The sequence below is a fragment of the Ovis canadensis genome, chromosome 3 (genome assembly GCF_042477335.2).
Source record: "Ovis canadensis isolate MfBH-ARS-UI-01 breed Bighorn chromosome 3, ARS-UI_OviCan_v2, whole genome shotgun sequence".
Classification (NCBI taxonomy): domain Eukaryota; kingdom Metazoa; phylum Chordata; class Mammalia; order Artiodactyla; family Bovidae; genus Ovis; species Ovis canadensis.
In genome coordinates, this window is record NC_091247.1 from 39,902,500 (window position 1) to 39,920,364 (window position 17,865).

The following is a 17,865-nucleotide window of genomic DNA, read 5'->3' on the forward strand; positions in this document are numbered from 1 at the left end:
TTTTACACTGTCCTAACCACCCTGGCTAGCATCAGACAACGAGAGGTGGCCCTTATAGCCCAGAGTCCCATATAATTATTTAAATTAGATGATACTCTGTTTCCCTTCCTTGCCCATTCATTTCCAAGAAAACCACAAGAAAGGCTTACCTGCCGTTCCCCTAGCTCTGCCTTCTGCCCTCCACCAATCCTGTGCGGTGCAGTGTGCCCTTATTTCTCTCTGGAATTGTAATTCTTTCTTCAACAACTATCATCTCTTGGTCCCTGGGCCTCACCATACCTAACGAAACAACAAAACTACATTTCAAAACAGAGTAGAGCTTCTAGGAAGACTCATGTGTTCCTGGTAAAAAGGAACAGGCTCAACTGGCCTACACCTCTTTTTTTCTTCTGCCTTTCTCCTTTTCTTCCTGCTCACATGTAGACACCTCGAAGTACAGCAGCTGCCTTATGAGTACAAACAGGAAAGCCATATGCAAAGCACAACCAAGAACAGCTGCACTAGCCCTGGACCGACTGCCCCTGAGATTCTGTTACAGAAGAAAAATGAGTTTGATTACACTGCTGTTTGTCACATTTGTTACTTGTAGCCAAAGTAATTATGATTAACACACACTACTCTAACAACTGTTTTATTGATACTGGACACTGACGGTAAACTCCTTTATACTCAGCCAGAGAAGGAATATTAGAAAACAGAAAAGTGAACTACACTGAGCATTCAAGGACAGGGACATTTTATTATTAAAAGAACTGCACAGCACACAGCAGAAGCTTAGAAAAGAAATTCTGAAGAATACACAGGCTGAAGAATTACACTGAAATCACTCCTATTCTTTGTTAGATCACTCCTATCCTTTGTTAGCAACAGCCAAAATGATGGTAATTTTTCTTCTGAGGCTATTAGTAAAAACCCTTTTGCTTGAATTCTTCATGCTGTGTCTTGAATGGGGACAAAGCTCTCTGTTTTTGTTATCACATTTGTATTTTACAGTGTGGATCCCTTATCTTTGATTTTTTGGTTTTGAATTGTGTATTTCATGTATTATGATGAAGTTTTCTCCATTTTTGAGACATGGTGTCTGTGGAGGAAAAAAAAGACACGAAAGCTTAAAAGAACCATTTGTGATTTCTTTGCCAAATATTTATTTTTGGCATTTACTAAAGTCAAACAAAATGAAGAGTTCCTTATGCTATCAGCAGAAATATTTAAGTGTTTTGAACCAAGGTCTCTGACCTATTTGTTTTTTCCCAAAATTCTAAAAATAAAAAAACAAACCTGAATCAAGCAAAAGTAGAAGTAGAAAAGCTACTGGACCTTTCATTTCATTTTATCCATATATAATATTTACTGACATGCTACAGTCCATGGGGTCACAAAGAGCTGGACACAACTGAACAACAACAGTATTTACTGAAAAATCAACACCATGTAATTTTTCTGACAATGTTTCCTAGAGAAATTTCTGAATATCATAGACAGGAATAATATATCTCATGAAGTCAATGTTACCATTTAGCCTGGTTCCTATAAATGGAAGAACAGAGAAAGAGCAAAAAAAAATTTTTTTAGAATAAACTACATAGCAAACCAAGGACTGAGATAATAGACATTTTCTTGTACAAGGCTTTATAATTTACAGTACTTTCAAATAAGATTATCTGGTTTGTTCTATTAACAACAGACAAATTCAAACTATCATGGTAGAAAAATACAGGAAATCATCTGCCATGAGATTTGAGCCTGTATTATGAGAAAACAAATAAACCTAAAGAAGCATGGGATCTAGTTAGGCATAATTGGCAAAAAATTCTTTCCCCAAATTTATATTGTGTAGCAAGTAAGTAAAATGTAAAATTAAGACCCAAACTGAAGATAGACTGGTTACTCTAAACCAGTTGACACACCACAAACTCTTCTTATCTAGAGTGCTTCCCAGTATCAGGTCCAACACACACTCCAGAGCTCAAACATCCACACCAAGCCTGTCGTAATATTAGATGATAAATGGGCCTTATTTCTCAACAGAGCAAAAGCTAGTTGATACAAGATGTTTAATATCATTGTACTTGCTGCATCAGAGTCCAACTTCTGATACTAAGAAAGGACAAGTTTGAGAAAATGGACTTGATTTTAGTCAGAGGCAGACTCCAGTTTATGAATGATCTCTCTTTAAAAAGGTTATTACTATATTACATGTGGCCTTTGAAACCTGTTAACATACTTTCTCCTATGACTAATGGTATAAATTAGAGTTAATCAGGCTACCTCACAAACACCTGCGTAATGCACAATACTAATGAAATATGGATCGTTTAGATTTTTTAAAGTAAAATCCAGTACTTTCTGAGCTCCTAATTCAAGGTTGCTGAATTGTTAGCCAATATAATAGAATTGTGCTGACTTGCTGCCGTTGAAATGTTAACTCACTCAACCTGTTTGGCTTGCAATTCTGCTTACACAGTGAATGCTATACAAATTTGAGAACATCATCCTCATCTTTAATGTATTACGATAGAGGCAGCACAGTGAATAAAAACATAAACACAGCTCAGTAAGATAAAACAGGGTCTACATCTCCACTTGGGACTTCGGTAAAACATCAGTTAAAGACTGTTCTGTGCAAAGCATTCTACTTAGTGTGTCTAGAAGTAGTTTTCAAATCTGGTTTCTTAACAGGATCATCTTCAGAGCTTTTAAAAATACAGATACCCAGAAACTATCTACAGAATCAAATAACCAGAGAAAAGTGTTTGGACAGAGGTCTGGACGCAAGTGAGAAGGCAGCGTATTCACATCCAACAGTACATAGGGGATGATAATTTAAAGACACTGACTTAGAGATAAACACATATGAAAAGCAATTCACTACACACCTATTAGAATGGCCAAAATCCAAACCACTGACAACACCAAATGCTAACAAGGATGAGGAACAACAGGAACTCTCATCCATTGATGGTGGGAATGAAAAATGGTGCAGCCACTTTGGAGACAGTTGGCAGTTTCTTACAACACTAAACACACTCTCACTAAACTACCCAGCAATTGTGCTCCTCATTATTAAACCAGAACTGACAACTTGTGTTCACACAAAAACTTGTAGACGGATGTTTATAACACCTTTAATCATAACTGCCAAAATGTGGGAGTAACCTAGATATCCTTTGGTGGGCAAATGGATAAACTCTGAAACATCCAGACTGTGGAACATATTACTCATCGTTCAAAAACCATGAAAATACATGAAAAGAAGCCAATCTGAAAAAGAGTCTACATATACATACTGTGTGATTCCAACTGCATTATATTCTGCTAAAAGGTAAAACTATGAAGATTGTTAAAGTCCAGTAGTTGCTAGGGGTTGGGAAGGGAAGGAAAGATGAACAGACAGAACATTAAGAATTTTTAGGGCAGTATTCTCTAATACTACAATGGTAGATACGTGTCATTACATATTAGTCAAAATCCATGGAATGTATACCAAGAGTGAACTCTAGTGTAAACTGTGGGCTTTGGGTGATAATGACATGCCAAAACAGGTTCCCCAAATGCACCACCATGGCAGGGGATGCTGACAGAGGGGAAGATGGTACATGCGTGAGGACAGAGGGTATATGAGAACTGTATTTTCTGCTCAGTTCTACTGTGAACTTAATAGAGACTATTTTTAAAAAGAAAGAAAACTAGTACATACTGTTAAATGTTTGTAAAAGTTAAACAGAATCACTGCTGTAATGTGTGATCATCCCACAAGTCTACTTGCCCTTATCCAATTATCCAATATGCCATACACTCCCCAAACTCTGAGCCTTAAGTCATACATTCATTTAGCCTGAAGGGCCCTTCCCTTCCTACCACTCACTCTCCACCTACCAAAACTCTAGCTGTTCTATCACTTCAGTCAGCTCAGTACGTCACTGATTTCACAAAGCCTTCTCGGACCTCATCTAAATTGTGGGTTCCTTCCTACACCTTTCTGTAGGTGTAGGATTCTTCTGTTTGGCTCAAGGTACTGAAAAAATTTTAATGTGACCTTTTAAAAATCAGAGGTTATAGTGCAAGTTCAATGCATGAAGCAGGGCACTCAAAGTTGGTGCTTTAAGACAACCCAGAGGGATGGGAACCCACTCCAGTGATCCTGCCTGGAGAATCCCAGGGACGGGGGAGCCTGGTGGGCTGCCGTCTATGGGGTCGCACAGAGTCGGACACGACTGAAGCAACTTAGCAGCAGCAGCAGAGAGATGGGGTGGGGAGGAGGCAGGTGGCAGGTTCAAGATGGGGGGGACACATGTACGCCTGTGGCTGATTCATGTCAATGTATGGCAAAAACCAAAATATTGTAAAACAATTAGCCTCCGGTTTAAATAAATTAATTTTTTAAAATCAGAGGTTATATCTAAAAATCTAGATTTCTTACTACCTTCGAGAAAAACAATAACTCTGTTACCAGGTACCAACAGTTACTCCATTACCAGGAATGGGGACAAGCAGCACAAGCTACATTACAGATCCCTCTCCTTGTGGCCTCCCCAACCCGATCAGTGCCATTCATGATACTGCTGTCGTCTACCCTTGTCTCCATGTCATTTTCCTTACTCTCTTCCACTTCACTCATTGGAAGTGTCTGTCCAGCTACCCTTTCTGGTTACTTGCTTCCATATCTCTCGTACCCACTAAGTTTCCTGAAAGCAAGGACTTACTTCTCCTTCACTCTTCCCATCTAACTAGAGTAAATATTCATGAGCTATTTTCTGAGTTCGCTAATGAGTCAACAAAACAGGAAAAATGTAAACAATCCATCATGAATGTTGCTCCTTAGGCTTTAGCGGTTAGCAACACTGCCTTTTTACTGTATTTATAGCCACTTCAAAACTCTACGCTGTCCTTTTTACTCCTAAGTTGCAAGCAGGCTCTTTATGAGGTTTGGAAGAGTGGGTCTGAGAAACAGAAAAGGAAGAAATCATGTGCTGAAGGCCTATTATGAGCCAGGAATTATACCAGGCTCAGTGACTAAGCGAGGGGCAAAAACCCCCCATAGCCAGGAGTGCTTGGCACATCCCCAGGGACAGATCTTGTTGGACCAAGTAGAACTAGCATTCCAAGACAGCGGGTGAGGTTTGGCATCAAGGAAGAACAGAGCAGGGGCTGCCCAGATGGCACTAGTGGTAAAGACACCACTTGTCATTGCAGGAGACGTAAGAGACTGGGGTTCGATACCTGGGTCAGGAGGATCCCCTGGAGGAGGGCATGACAACCTACTCCATACTCTTGCCTGGAGAATCCCACATACAGAGGAGCCTGGCAGGCTACAGTCCATAGGGTCACACAGAGTCGCACAGGACTGAAATGACTTAGCACACACACACAGGAACAGTGCAGAGTTGCCAGGCTTGGGAGTGGTTACTTTGTATTATATAAACTTTGTGGAACACTTAGAACAGTAGTCAACTGATGCCTGGTGAGGAGTCTGCACTGGAGCCCAGGATTATCCTCATCCCTCGCTGGGCGCCCCTTCCCTTTTTAATTAGAGCAATAGATTCAATTACATCTGCCTTCACAAAATCTCACTAGATACCTGGTGCTGTCCTATTTCCTTGAAAGAAAATAGATCATTAAGGAATGTGCCCTATAATCCCTGCTATCAAATAAGGAAAATGTGAAACCAGAAAGAGTAGTTTTCATTAAGAGTATAATCAGATTTAATTAAAGAAAAACCACAAAGCAAATAATTTGGTCTAATAGTATTCTGCTGAGATGCTGTAAAATCTTTAAGTAATTTTTTATTAAGATAGTTGTAGGTTCATGGTGATAAGATATTATTACAAAAAGATCTCTTGTACTGCTTACCATTTCCCCCGGCAGTAACATCTTGCAAACCTATAGTACAGCAGCACAATCAGATATTGATATTGACACAGTGAAGATACAAAACAAATTCCTCATTGCTGTTTTACAGACACACCTGATTCCCTTCTTGCTCCCCTCACCTCTTCAGTAAGCCCTGGCAACCACTACGTTATTTTTTTTATAATTTTGTTATTTCAATAACATCATGTAAGTGAACTCATACAATATGTGACCTTTGGAATTGGCTGTTTTCATCCAGGATAACTCCCTGGAGATTCATCCTGCTGTAAAACCTTTTGTTTGGTGATCAGGAATCAGAATTACAACTTAGTAAACAGTCCATTCTGAAGGAGATCAGCCCTGGGATTTCTTTGGAAGGAATGATGCTAAAGCTGAAACTCCAGTACTTTGGCCACCTCATGGGAAGAGGTGACTCATTGGAAAAGACTCTGACGCTGGGAGGGATTGGGGGCAGGAGGAGAAGGGGATGACAGAGGATGAGATGGCTGGATGGCATCACTGACTCGATGGACTTGAGTCTGAGTGAACTCTGGGAGTTGGTGATGGACAGGGAGGCCTGGCATGCTGTGGTTCATGGGGTCACAAAGAGTCGGACACGACTGAGCGACTGAACTGAACTGAAACAAAGACTTTGGGTTCCCTCAGGATTCACACTAAAGCAAAGGGCATGAGAAATTGATTTTCACTGTATTCTATTATCTACAAGAGTTCTAAGCTTTCCCCCCTCTGTAAAAACATGAAGACATTCCCACTGCCAAATTATTTTACCACAGAGAATGTTTAACACATTGGAATTATAAACATAAAGGTTGTGACCATGAAGGTTTGTGAAATTTGTTTCCAAAAGACATGACTAATTAAGAGAGTAAAAAAAAATCATCCTGATTATTATTAATCACTTCTGATAGATATGAATTAAACTCCCTGAGTTTTCTGACTTAGAACTGTCTGTGCTCTCTCACATACCATGAAGGGGGGGAAAAAAAAAACCCTCACTGGAATTGCTGTTGTTTGAAACTGCAGCCCTCATGTGGAGTTTTAAACCACTGTAGAGAAGAAACACCTGTCAGCTCCAAAATCTTGAAAACCACAAGGTGATTCGTTTATTCTTCAAAGTTTTCCTTCAACACATCTAGTTTCATTCACTTCTAATACCCATCAAACTTGGCAACAAAATCTCATCATCGAATGACTATTCAAAAAGAAAAAGCTTAATCCTGACCAGGTAACTGACTTCCTATTCCTTACCATTTTTAAAAACAGAAACCAAATAAGCTTGTCTCACATTAGCAAACCTATTAGCAAACAGCAAGCTACAAATAATGAAGGGTCTGTGACCTGGTGCCAAATTTATAAAACAGAGGCCTAAAATTCACCCATCATTTAACCCAATTCATAGTACTCTACGTTAGTTACACGATTTGTTAAGTAAATTAAAACTCATTAGTAACCAGACATAAGATTTCTAGATGAAGCAGATACTCTATTTCTAATTGAGATGAAATGAGAGAGAGAGTAGGGAGGGACAGAGAATTAGGAATAGAGGGGGAGGGAGGAGAGGAAAGGACGGATGGGAGTAAGAAAGGAAGGAAAAGGGGGAGAAAACCTCCCAAGCAGTTCCTCCAAAGGTTTGTATATAATGCTGCTGCTAAGTCGATTCAGTCGTGTTCCACTCTGTGCGATCCCAGAGACGGCAGCCCACTAGGCTCCTCCGTCCCTGGGATTCTTCAGGCAAGAATACTGGAGTGGGTTGCCATTTCCTTCTCCAATGCATGAAAGTGAAAAGTGAAAGTAAAGTCGCTCAGTCGTGCCCCGACTCTTAGCGACCTGCAGCCCACCAGGCTCCTCCATCCATGGGATTTGCCAGGCCAAAGTACTGGAGTGGGGTGCCATTGCCTTCTCCGTTGTATATAATAGATTATGGAGAAAAGTAAGACACATTTAAGTTAAAAAAAAAAACAGCAAGTAAACTTGAAGTTTCTCAATAACCCCACTACATATACATACACTCACACTCCTCTAAAACTAATTTCCCCAACACCACCTTGAACCACCTTTCCTTTTTCTGCTCAGAGAGGGGTCCTAAGCCTAATACAAATGGTTCCATTTAGACACTGGCAGTTAATCAGAGTAATTGACCAGACTCCTTACTCCCTGGTGTAGGCTCACTGACACAGCTTTGTTCAGACAGTCAAAGAGAAAACTGAAGGGCAAGTACCCATTTTATCTCTGTGTGCCCCGCAGTGCTAGGGTCTGCAGACTCGCAGCATAAAGTGGCCAGTAAACAAGACACGTTGAATGTAGAGAAAACAATATGTATGTATTTAATGAGAGATCTACAAATTTCCAGAATGTTACAGGCAAGTTTTCTAACTCCTAAACACCTCAGAGAAAGAATACATAACTCAGTTGCACTCTGTTACCCAAAATCTTGTGTGTGTGTCCTTTAAATAACTCGCTCAATTTTCTCATTTGAACAATGAAGATAAAAGCACCTAACTCAAAAAGTCTGGAAAGGTTTAAAGAAGCTGGTACAGGTAGTCTTTAGATCAATGCCCGAATTCTACACACTACATAAACGTGAGTCACTGACGTTACTGAAAAAGATTATTACAATAAAAGTAAAGCCAAAGTAGTACCACCAGAGGGGCCAAAGCTTAAAAGAAATTATTCTAGAAAAACTAAGATCAGAGGTTGGCAGACTTTTTCTGTTAAGGGCCAGAAACTACTATGAATATCGTGGCTTATCAAGCCAACAGGCAATATTCCCAACCCTTAGAGAAATTCTTCTCCCTGAAAGGCTAATATGGGTTTTTTTGTTTACGTTTTAAAATCTGAGAAGCATTCTTAGTACGTGGGTCCCAACAATTGCAGGCTGGATTTGGAGCCAGGGCCACAGTTCGCCGACCTCTGGGTAAAACACTAATGACGATAATCCAGGTCAGTGCTTGTTAAAGGCAGCAGAAGGAAACGTCTGCGAGTTAGTTCAAGTTGACTGAAAAGCGTGCTGCCTTCAAACTTCTAAAATCCAGAAAGGCCAGGCCGGAGCGGTGGGGAACCCGGGCAGGACCCAGAGTAGGGCCTCAGGAGCCCGCAGGACCTCGCGGTTCTCCGGGGCCGCCGAACCCCCGCCACACTTACTCCCAGAAGCGGCCCGCGGCCGATGACCGTCTCCCCGGGCGCCAGGGCCACCCGGGGGCCGCCGTCCTGCGGCTGCAGCTCGAAGCCCCCGGACATGGCGGCGAGGATTAAATAGACCCCTTCGCAAGGAGCGAGACCCTGCAACCGTTTCCGGCTTCCAACGACAGGCGCGGGACGCAGAGAGGCCCCAAGAAACACAAGCGGAGGTAAAGCAAAGACTGCCCTCAAGAGTGCCCCGGCTGCGCGGAGTTGGGGCCCCACCGAGGGGACCGAACCCCGCCCTTCCACTCCGGCCAGTGACGTACTCAGGGAATCCCCTTTCACTCCGCCTCCAATCTGTTTTTTAAAAGCCCCGGTTACCCAACCCCGCGACCCCAGCCCTTCTCACCGCCCACCCGTCTTGGAGGACGCCGGTCCTTGTAGTCAAGGCGTCTTCCCTTCTCCTCCACTGACGATCTCAGGCGCCCTGGGAAAACTACCAATCCCAAGAGGCAACGCGCGCCCCTCTCTGCGCCTGTGCGAAATCCGAGTCAGCAAGGCGGGGCTAGAGTGGGTGGGAAGAAGGGGACTAGAGGGAAGGATTCGAATTCTGGACAATTTAAATCGCGGATCGAGAGGCAGCAGCTGCCAAGTAGGTAGGAGGGGGTCTTCCCTTTACGCTGAGGTCTGGCAGGCGTGATCCGGGGCTCGGCCCTGGCGCTCGCACAGCCTCTGCTTGGCCGACCGGAGCTGTGGTGACAGTCGGTGCTGACAGTTGTTATTGTTTACCTGTCAATGCCCAGGTATTTGGACTCCGACAGCTGCTGTCGGCGCCGGGCATGCCAGGAGGGTGGTTCAGATGGGACGTGGGGTCATTCCTTCCGGCCTGCAGTGTCTGCCTGGGTTGGAGGCACCCCGAGAGCCGGGCGTCTGCCCTGCTTTACTATTCCTCCTTCCGAGTGACACCTGAAAGAGGGGTGACCTGTCACCTAGTTAGGTAATTTAGCAAAGTTTGGTTTAGAAAGAAGAGGATAGGTTTCTAAACATCCAGGCAAAATGGGACTTGGAAGAAGAAAAATGCCTAGTGGGGTTTAGGCACCCCCATCTGTTAAATCCAAATGCTTTCATCTGCCTCGTGTGGAATAATTGTAACAGGAGGACGTATTTTATCTCCAGTGAAATCTTAGGAAAAATAACAAATGTGCGTTTAAATGCACAGTAACTTTCTCCTAGTATGATATTCTTTTCAAGAATAGAGTAGTTTGGCTTTAGTTTATATTGATGAGGGCTAAGCATTGGAGAAGGAAATGGCAACCCACTCCAGTGTTCTTGCCTGGAGAATCCCAGGGACGGGGGAGCCTGGTGGGCTACAGTCTATGGGGTTGCACAGAGTCGGAAACGACTGAAGTGACTTAGCAGCAGCAGAGGGTAGAAGTGCAAAAACTTGACTTATGAACTTATTTTTTGCAGTTTGCTTTCTTACTTCCCTAAACTCTCAAGAGGAAATCCTCTGTTGAACTCAGACATTAAAATTCTGACCACTGTAGCCAACTTGGATCATAACCAAATGAACGGGAGCATCTGTGGTCTTGGCAGGTTTAGAAACATATAGGTGAGTAGCACATGTAGAAAGGGAAATTTGTCATTAGCTAAGATAAATGAAGTATTAGCTGTATCTGAAACCCCTCCTGCACCAACACCCCTCGCTATAAAAGGAAGTACAAACTGGAATAAACTGATTTTGAGTAAATATGAACTGTCTTTGTATGTCAAAATACCTCCATGCTTTCAACTAATATCAGGAGCCTACACCATGCACCTTAGGTAAATTAGCTCAAACTGGACTTTCGATCTTTAGTCATGTGCTTTACCTAGATATTATAAATATTGTTTATAGTTGTTAGTCACTGTTGTTTGATGGCCTTAACGACTAGTTATCTTAGTTCATAATTAACTGTACATGTGGAATAGCCTCAAGAAGCTATTTCTAAAACACAACTCTTATAACTGATTGAATATTTGAGATTTTGTCAGTATAGCCCAGACCTTTTATCCAGTTCAGACAGCATTTGTGTCAAATGTGAGCACCTACCCATTAAGTGTGAGTAAATAAACAATTCTTATATAAACTACTAAAAGTTTATCAGGTTTATCTTTAAGTCACAAGTTATAAGTGAAAAACTTAAAGACAAGGCATTTGTTCCCACAGACTAGTATTCAGTGTGTTGAGTAGAATTGAAACATATACATTTTCAAAAGTTTTTTCAATCAATACTTGGAATAGAATGTGTTCTCACAATAGTTGTTTCTACTACTAAAAATAAATTATAGATTGAATGTGAAGAATCACATCTCTTTTTCAGATAATTTTCTTTGGGAGTAGAAAAACCAATGTTTAGAAACAAACCCATTTACCAAAAATATCTAAAAAGAAGAAAAGGAGTAACATGTGTTGGGTTTCTCCTGCGTGCAGTTCAGATGTAGGGCTAGATTCTTCGCTCACCATCTCTGTTCATCCTTGTAAGAAGACTCACCAGAGAAGCATCGCTGGCTCCATTTGACAGACTAAAGAGCTCAAGTCAAGAAAGTTGAAGTTCATTAAATCTAACCACGAAAGTATCTGGCTCAAAGGGGGTCTACAGTCTGATCTAAAGGCAGTGAATGTTTTTAACCTTTGCCTTTCAGTTTATATATGAGGATAATTCACTAAAATACCAAGCTATGAAGAAAAACTCCAAGAGAAACCATGCTTCAAGAGTTTCTGACATAGAATCGAACTCTGTGGATGCTGAAAAGGAAAAAAAAGAGTGTCAAAATAATTTTGTTGAACTGCTGCCTCCAGAAGTTACTTTTAAAATTTTCAGTCAGCTAGACATCCGGAGCTTGTGCAGGGCTTCAGCGACATGCAGGAGCTGGAATCATGCAATAAGACACAGCGACTCCTTGTGGAAACCTCACTGCCTGACTGTAAGAGCCGTATGTCAAAGAGAGATAGATGATGATCTGGAGAGTGGCTACCCCTGGAGGGTAAGTTTCACCTTTGCAATCTGAAGTCCTCTTGATAATACGGTGGTCTGTTTGAGCCACACTCTACCTTCTGGCTTGAAGGAGAGAGGATTTCATATACAGAATGACATACAGAGTGGGTTGGCTTTGGGAGTTAAAGTCCAATTATATTCTTTTCCTGCAAAAAGGATATCTCCCATCTATCCTTCTGAATTTGGGGGGCATTTACCTCATAAACCACAATGGCTACATTTTACTCCACCTATCCAGAATCCCCAGCAAACTGTATTACTCACACTGTTCTGTACGTGCGAGCACACACATACATATATTAATAGATGTGTGTATCAATGTAAATACTTAATCTTTTCAGCCGTTCAGTCAGCTTTCTAGCTTCAAACAAACTCACTCACCAACCACTGACTACATTCTTTAACAATGGTGGTAGTAGTAGTAATAGCGATAGTTGCTGACTCTTTGCCATGGACTGTAGCCCACCAGACTCCTCTCTCCCTGGAATTCTCCACGCAAGAATCCTGGAGTGGGTTGCCATTAACAATGGTGGTTTACTTCTTTCAGATCATACTACTGAGGAATTATCAGAAGAGTAAAGTGAAACATGAATGGCTAAGTGGCAGATACAGCAACATATGTTCTCCTATCAGCCTACCAGAAAAAATCATGTACCCAATGGATGCAGACACTTGGGGGGAAATTCTAGAAGCAGAACTGGAAAGATAAGCAGAAAACTCTCCTAACTTTGAGAGTTTAAAACTAAAATGACTCTTAGATTATAAAAAGTATGTCTCTAACCGTCCATTTTTTTGTTTGCCTTTTTACTATTTAAAATTTAAAAGAAAACTAAATAGAAAATGTAAAAAATAAAACTCTGTTTTTATTTTGCACTTTAGGTAAAATAATGTTTTACCTACATGTTTCTGGTTATACTGTAATGTGGAAAAATCATGAAATGGTATTTATATAAAAGTACTATACTGATAGGGTGATTTCAAAATGTATTATTTCATGTATTTGTGTTGATCTATTGCAGGACTTCAGTATTTTAATGATTAGAGAGTTTTATTAGTGTTCTCTGCTTAATGATAATTTGAAAATTCAAGATTTATGTGAAGGAACTGACTTAGAGATTTATTAAATAATAGACATAGGCTCATGGGAAAAAAATCCCTAGATGAAATTAATAGCAATATGTTTAAATGTATAATAAATGTATATTTTAATAACTTAAAATTTTCCATTTCAGTGGAATCAGATTGAATTGTCAAACACTGAAAACATTTTGGTTTAATTTTAAATGAGTCCAACCAGAGAACTAAAATTTGTGAGATTAAGTTCCCCACTACTTGCCTACAAACCTCGAATTACTCTCAGGGGCTGAAATGTATGGAAAGTGCCATCCGAAACTCCACACTGTTTTTCTTGGTAAAACTCATCTTCTTTCTGACATCTTGTAGCACCATCTAGTGTACTCCTTGTAGATAACCAAGAAAAAGGACGAGCTCCTTTTTGTTTTTCCACATTTAAAAGAAAGGAAAATATTATTTACAAAAAACCTATATACTTGAATTTGTTAGAGTTTATGGTTTTATAGGAACCTTCAACTTTTGTTCTCTTTTACTTAAAAGTAGATGATATATTATTCGCAGTACCACATTGATCCGTCTGAAACTGTGATCAGCACCATAAGTAACGTGACTACAAAATATTTTAGTATGAGATTTTCTTCTTAAATGATGCTCTATCGCATGAAAAGTAAGAGTCCAGGAACTCAATTTAACAAGTCAAAAAGTATGAGGAATATGTCCCGCTCTATACAGATTCCCTTTGTTGAATCAAGTAGACGATGACTGGTTCAGTTCAGTTCGTTGCAGTTCAGTTGCTCAGTCGTGTCCGACTCTTTGCGACCCCATGGACTGAAGCATGCCAGGGTTATCTCCTACTGTCTTCTTGGGGTTTGAAGGGACCTTGAAGATCAGGCAGTCCAGTCTCTAGGATTATTCAGTAATCCCCCCTACAGAAATGTTCTTCTTTTCACTCACCATTAATTCTCTTCTTCGTAAATTCTTTTGTATAGTGTATCATCCTAACCTGGAAACCATTCCAAATATCTACCATTCTGCATTAAGTGACCATTTAAGGTTCCGTAGTTCTTTGTACATACCATTCTCAAAGTTGTCATACTACATTAAATTGTCTGTTTGATTTGTATATCTCCCCCGTTAGATTGTGAGCCTCTTAATGGCAGGGACCATTTATTTATTTTTGTGTTCCAAAACCTGGAACATAGTAGATATTTCATAGAGTTTTTAAATTATTTTTATATTATTTATTATAATCTTGCCCAGAATGTAAAATAAAAATAATTCAACATATTTTAGTAGATAATATTGTATTGAAATGCAATGTACAAACCCATAAGATATATGGGATGCTTAATATTAATGCTAATATATGAAGAATTATTCTTGTTCTCTTAAAAGCTGTAAGAGAAAAATAGGAAAGAAGAAATATTTTTTGAATAAACACTTGAAAATATACTTCACCCAAAAGTATCATTCATTTTTACTTATTGGATCACCCCAATCAGTTTTAAATATTGTTATATGAATAATCTTTGGTTTTTGTTTTATACCATTTTTATACCATTAAAATAAGTTATTACTGTGACTACAGTCTACACTGAAAGTAAAGTTTTAGAACTTAATGATAAATTTATGGAATGGGTTTAGAATGAATTGTACATTTATCAGATCAAGTCGTTAGCATCTGAGAAGGTGTGTGGGTGGATTCAAATGAAAGGAGTGCTTTAACTCAGAGATAAAACAACATGTTATATATATATAGTCTGTAAAGAGGCAAGTTTATTAGGGAAGAGTATTAAGGAATTTCCAGTGATGCTTAATGTTTGATCAGTTCAAGATCTAGTTTTGTTGTTGTTGTTGTTTATAGAAACCTTTTTTCAGTTGCTTCTAGTTTATAACTCAGTCTTCAGTTCAGTTCAGTTCAATCATTCAGTCATGTCCAACTCTTTGCAACCCCACAGATTGCAGCACACCAGGCCTCCCTGTCCATCATCAACTCCCAGAGTTTACTCAGACTCATGTCCATTGGGTCAGTGATGCCATCCAACCATTCAACCATTGTCCCCTTCTCCTGCTGCCTTCAATCTTTCCCAGCGTCAGGGTCCTTTCCAATGAGTCAGTTCTTCACCATCATGTGGCCAAAGTATTGGAGTTTCAGCTTCAAAAGTAGTCCCTGCAATGAACACCCAGGACTGATTTCCTTTAGGATGGACTGGTTGGTTCTCCTTGCTGTCCAAGGGACTCTCAAGAGTCTTCTCCAATACCACAGTTCAAAAGCATCAATTCTGTGGCAGTCAGCTTTCTTTATAGTCCAACTCTCACATCCATATATGACTACTGGAAAAACCATACCTTTGACTAGATAGACCTTTGTTGGCAAAGTAACGTCTCTGCTTTTTAATATGCTGTCTAGGTTGCTTATAACTTTTCTTCCAAGGAGCAAGCATCCTTTAATTTCATGGCTGCAGTCACCATCTACAGTGATTTTGGAGACCAAAAAAATAAGTCACTGTTTCCATTGCTTCCCCATCTATTTGCCATGAAGTGATGGGACCAGATGCCATGATCTTCGTTTTCTGAATGTTGAGTTTTGAGCCAACTTTTTCACTCTCCACTTTCACTTTCATCAAGAGGCTCTTTAGTTCTTCTTCACTTTCTGCCATAAGGGTGGTGTCATCTGCATGTCTTAGGTTATTGATATTTCTCCCAGCAATCTTGATTCCAACTTGTGTTTCTTCCAGCCCAGCGTTTCTCATGATGTACTCTGCATAGAAGTTAAATAAGCAGGGTGACAATATACAGCCTTGACGGACTCCTTTTCCTATTTGGAACCAGTCTGTTGTTCCATGTCCAGTTCTAACTGCTGCTTCCTGACCTGCATATAGGTTTCTCAAGAGGCAGGTCAGGTGGTCTGATATTCCCATCTCTTTCAGAATTTTCCAGTTTGTTGTGATCCACACAGTCAAAGGCTTTGGCATAGTCACTAAAGCAGAAATAGATGTTTTTCTGGAACTCTCTTGCTTTTTCCATGATCCAGCGGATGTTGGCAATTTGATCTCTGGTTCCTCTGCCTTTTCTAAAACCAGCTTGAACATCTGGAACTCTATGCTAAATGCTTTGTAAGACAATATCTTACTTCATCTTCACAATTAGACTTTTAAAGACCATAGGAAAGCATCACCAAATTCTTTGCCAGGCAGTCTAAAACATCAAAAGAAAATGTAAACCTACTATTTACACCCAAATCTCTCCAACTTCAGAGATCAAGCTTTTAACCCCTATGGTGGTGGTAATCGCTATGTCGTGTCCTGCTCTTGTGACCCCATGGACTGTAGCTTGCCAGGTTCCTCTGACCATGGGATTTTCCAGGCAAGAACACTGGAGTGGGTTGCCACTTCCTTCTCCTTTAACCCTATACAGTATCTTTTGTAAGTTCAACACTTTGTTCTTACATTGAGACAACATGACAGGCTAAGTCTAGCAAATAACATCTCCCATTACAAATATATAGAGGTTCTATATGAAATTGATTTTAAATAGAGTACTTACATTTCTGCTAATGGCAGAATGGATAATTCTGACAAGATTTCCTACTTAGGACAATTTGAAAACCAGATTGGGGTGGGGGTTAATCTATTTGAAGGCATCCCAGAGCTAATAAGATAGTAAAGAGATATTGGACCAGTTTCTGGAGAAAGAAAGAAAATCAAAGAGGTAAGCCAATAATTGAGGTTAATCTTGCCATGAAAACATTTGCCAATTTCTGCAGGGACAGCTGAAAGATTTAATAGATTTTGAAAGCCTGCAAGACTACAAGGACAATGAGTGGAATCTAGAACTCACTAAGAAAAGGAGAACCAGTAACCCCTGTCCTTAGTAATCTACTTTCTTATGGTTTGGGACCCAGAAGGACAGCACCCTAGGAAAGGAAGTGACCTGGAAGTACATAGGACCTCACAGAAAAACCATGCACCTTCAAAACATCTCAGCCTCTGAAACTGGAATGACAGGATCCCAGAAGAAGAGTGCCCTAGACACCCTGGCAAAGAAAAGTTCTTCTTGGAGAAAGATATCAACATTATCAACATTTTAGGCTTTATATTATCTCTAAGAGCATTGTAAAATATCGATGTTAATGTGTATACACACACATACAAGAGGAGACATTGTAAAGAATAAAACCAATATCATTGTTGAAAAACACAACAGAAAAGATCCACAGTCGTAGTTATCAGATGAAGTCTCCAAAATAACAAAGCTTGAGATAATCAGTGACATAAAATGCATGTTGAGAAATTCAGCAGAGAAATGAAAATTATATTTTAAAAAAAGCCAAGTGGGAGTTTTACAGCTAAAAACTAAAATGACATGTTAAGAAAGCAATGGATTGGTTTAGCAGAAGATTAAACACAGCTGAAGAGAGGAGAAAGTATGAATGAATCTGAAGATATATCCAAAATGATGCAAAGAGCGAAAAAGGATGAAAAATACGGAAAAGGGAATAGTGGGAAAACATTTATAATGAAGTGAGAAACTCTATACTTGTCCAAAAAGACAAGGAAGTTTAGAATGAGGTAAAAATAATTGTAAAACAATGACAGCTAAGAACTGATCAAAGATCTTAAGTCACAGATTCAGGAAGCCATGCAATCTGCAAACATGCTATACAAAAGATATACTTACTAAGCTAAAGCTCCTAAAAAGTGAAGGCAGAAAAAAAATGAAAGCAGTCAAAGAGAAAGGACAAACTACCACTGGATGAACA

At 40.0% G+C, this 17,865-nt stretch overlaps 2 protein-coding genes across 24 annotated transcripts in view; one reads left to right on the forward strand and one right to left on the reverse strand.

The window, feature by feature from the left end:
* The window catches only part of APLF (aprataxin and PNKP like factor), a 98,347-nt gene extending 88,849 nt beyond the window's left edge, over window positions 1–9,498 (reverse strand). For 6 of the 19 annotated variants that reach the window (XR_011255613.1, XR_011255614.1, XR_011255615.1 and 3 more), the window contains exon 1: window positions 9,013–9,325. Coding sequence is in view for 3 of the 19 variants with exons in the window: in XM_069582976.1 (XP_069439077.1) it covers window positions 9,013–9,108 (96 nt within the window). In the remaining 16 variants the exon portion in view is untranslated. The other 13 variants (XM_069582974.1, XM_069582981.1, XM_069582982.1 and 10 more) reach the window with 12 other exon arrangements.
* Window positions 9,499–9,539: 41 nt separating this feature from the next.
* Window positions 9,540–14,560, forward strand: FBXO48 (F-box protein 48). Of its 5 annotated transcripts, none has more exons than XM_069582988.1 (4): window positions 9,540–9,647; window positions 10,462–10,603; window positions 11,677–12,018; window positions 12,577–14,560. In XM_069582988.1, the coding sequence occupies exons 3-4, from the start codon at window positions 11,713–11,715 to the stop codon at window positions 12,736–12,738; spliced, it is 468 nt and encodes a 155-aa protein (XP_069439089.1). In that variant the 5' UTR covers window positions 9,540–9,647; window positions 10,462–10,603; window positions 11,677–11,712; the 3' UTR covers window positions 12,739–14,560. The 5 variants fall into 5 exon arrangements, with proteins under 5 accessions (XP_069439089.1, XP_069439088.1, XP_069439091.1 ...); XM_069582987.1 differs by having other exon boundaries at window positions 9,540–9,643; XM_069582990.1 differs by having other exon boundaries at window positions 9,553–9,794.
* Window positions 14,561–17,865: the final 3,305 nt, after the last annotated feature.

Excerpts from the sequence above, each read along its gene's own strand:
- FBXO48 (XM_069582986.1), top strand. The coding sequence starts at position 11,653 with ATGTTTTTAACCTTTGCCTTTCAGTTTATATATGAGGATAATTCACTA. Across the intron at positions 12,019-12,576 it reads AGAGTGGCTACCCCTGGAGG|ATCATACTACTGAGGAATTA; the intron begins GTAAGTTTCACC and ends TACTTCTTTCAG.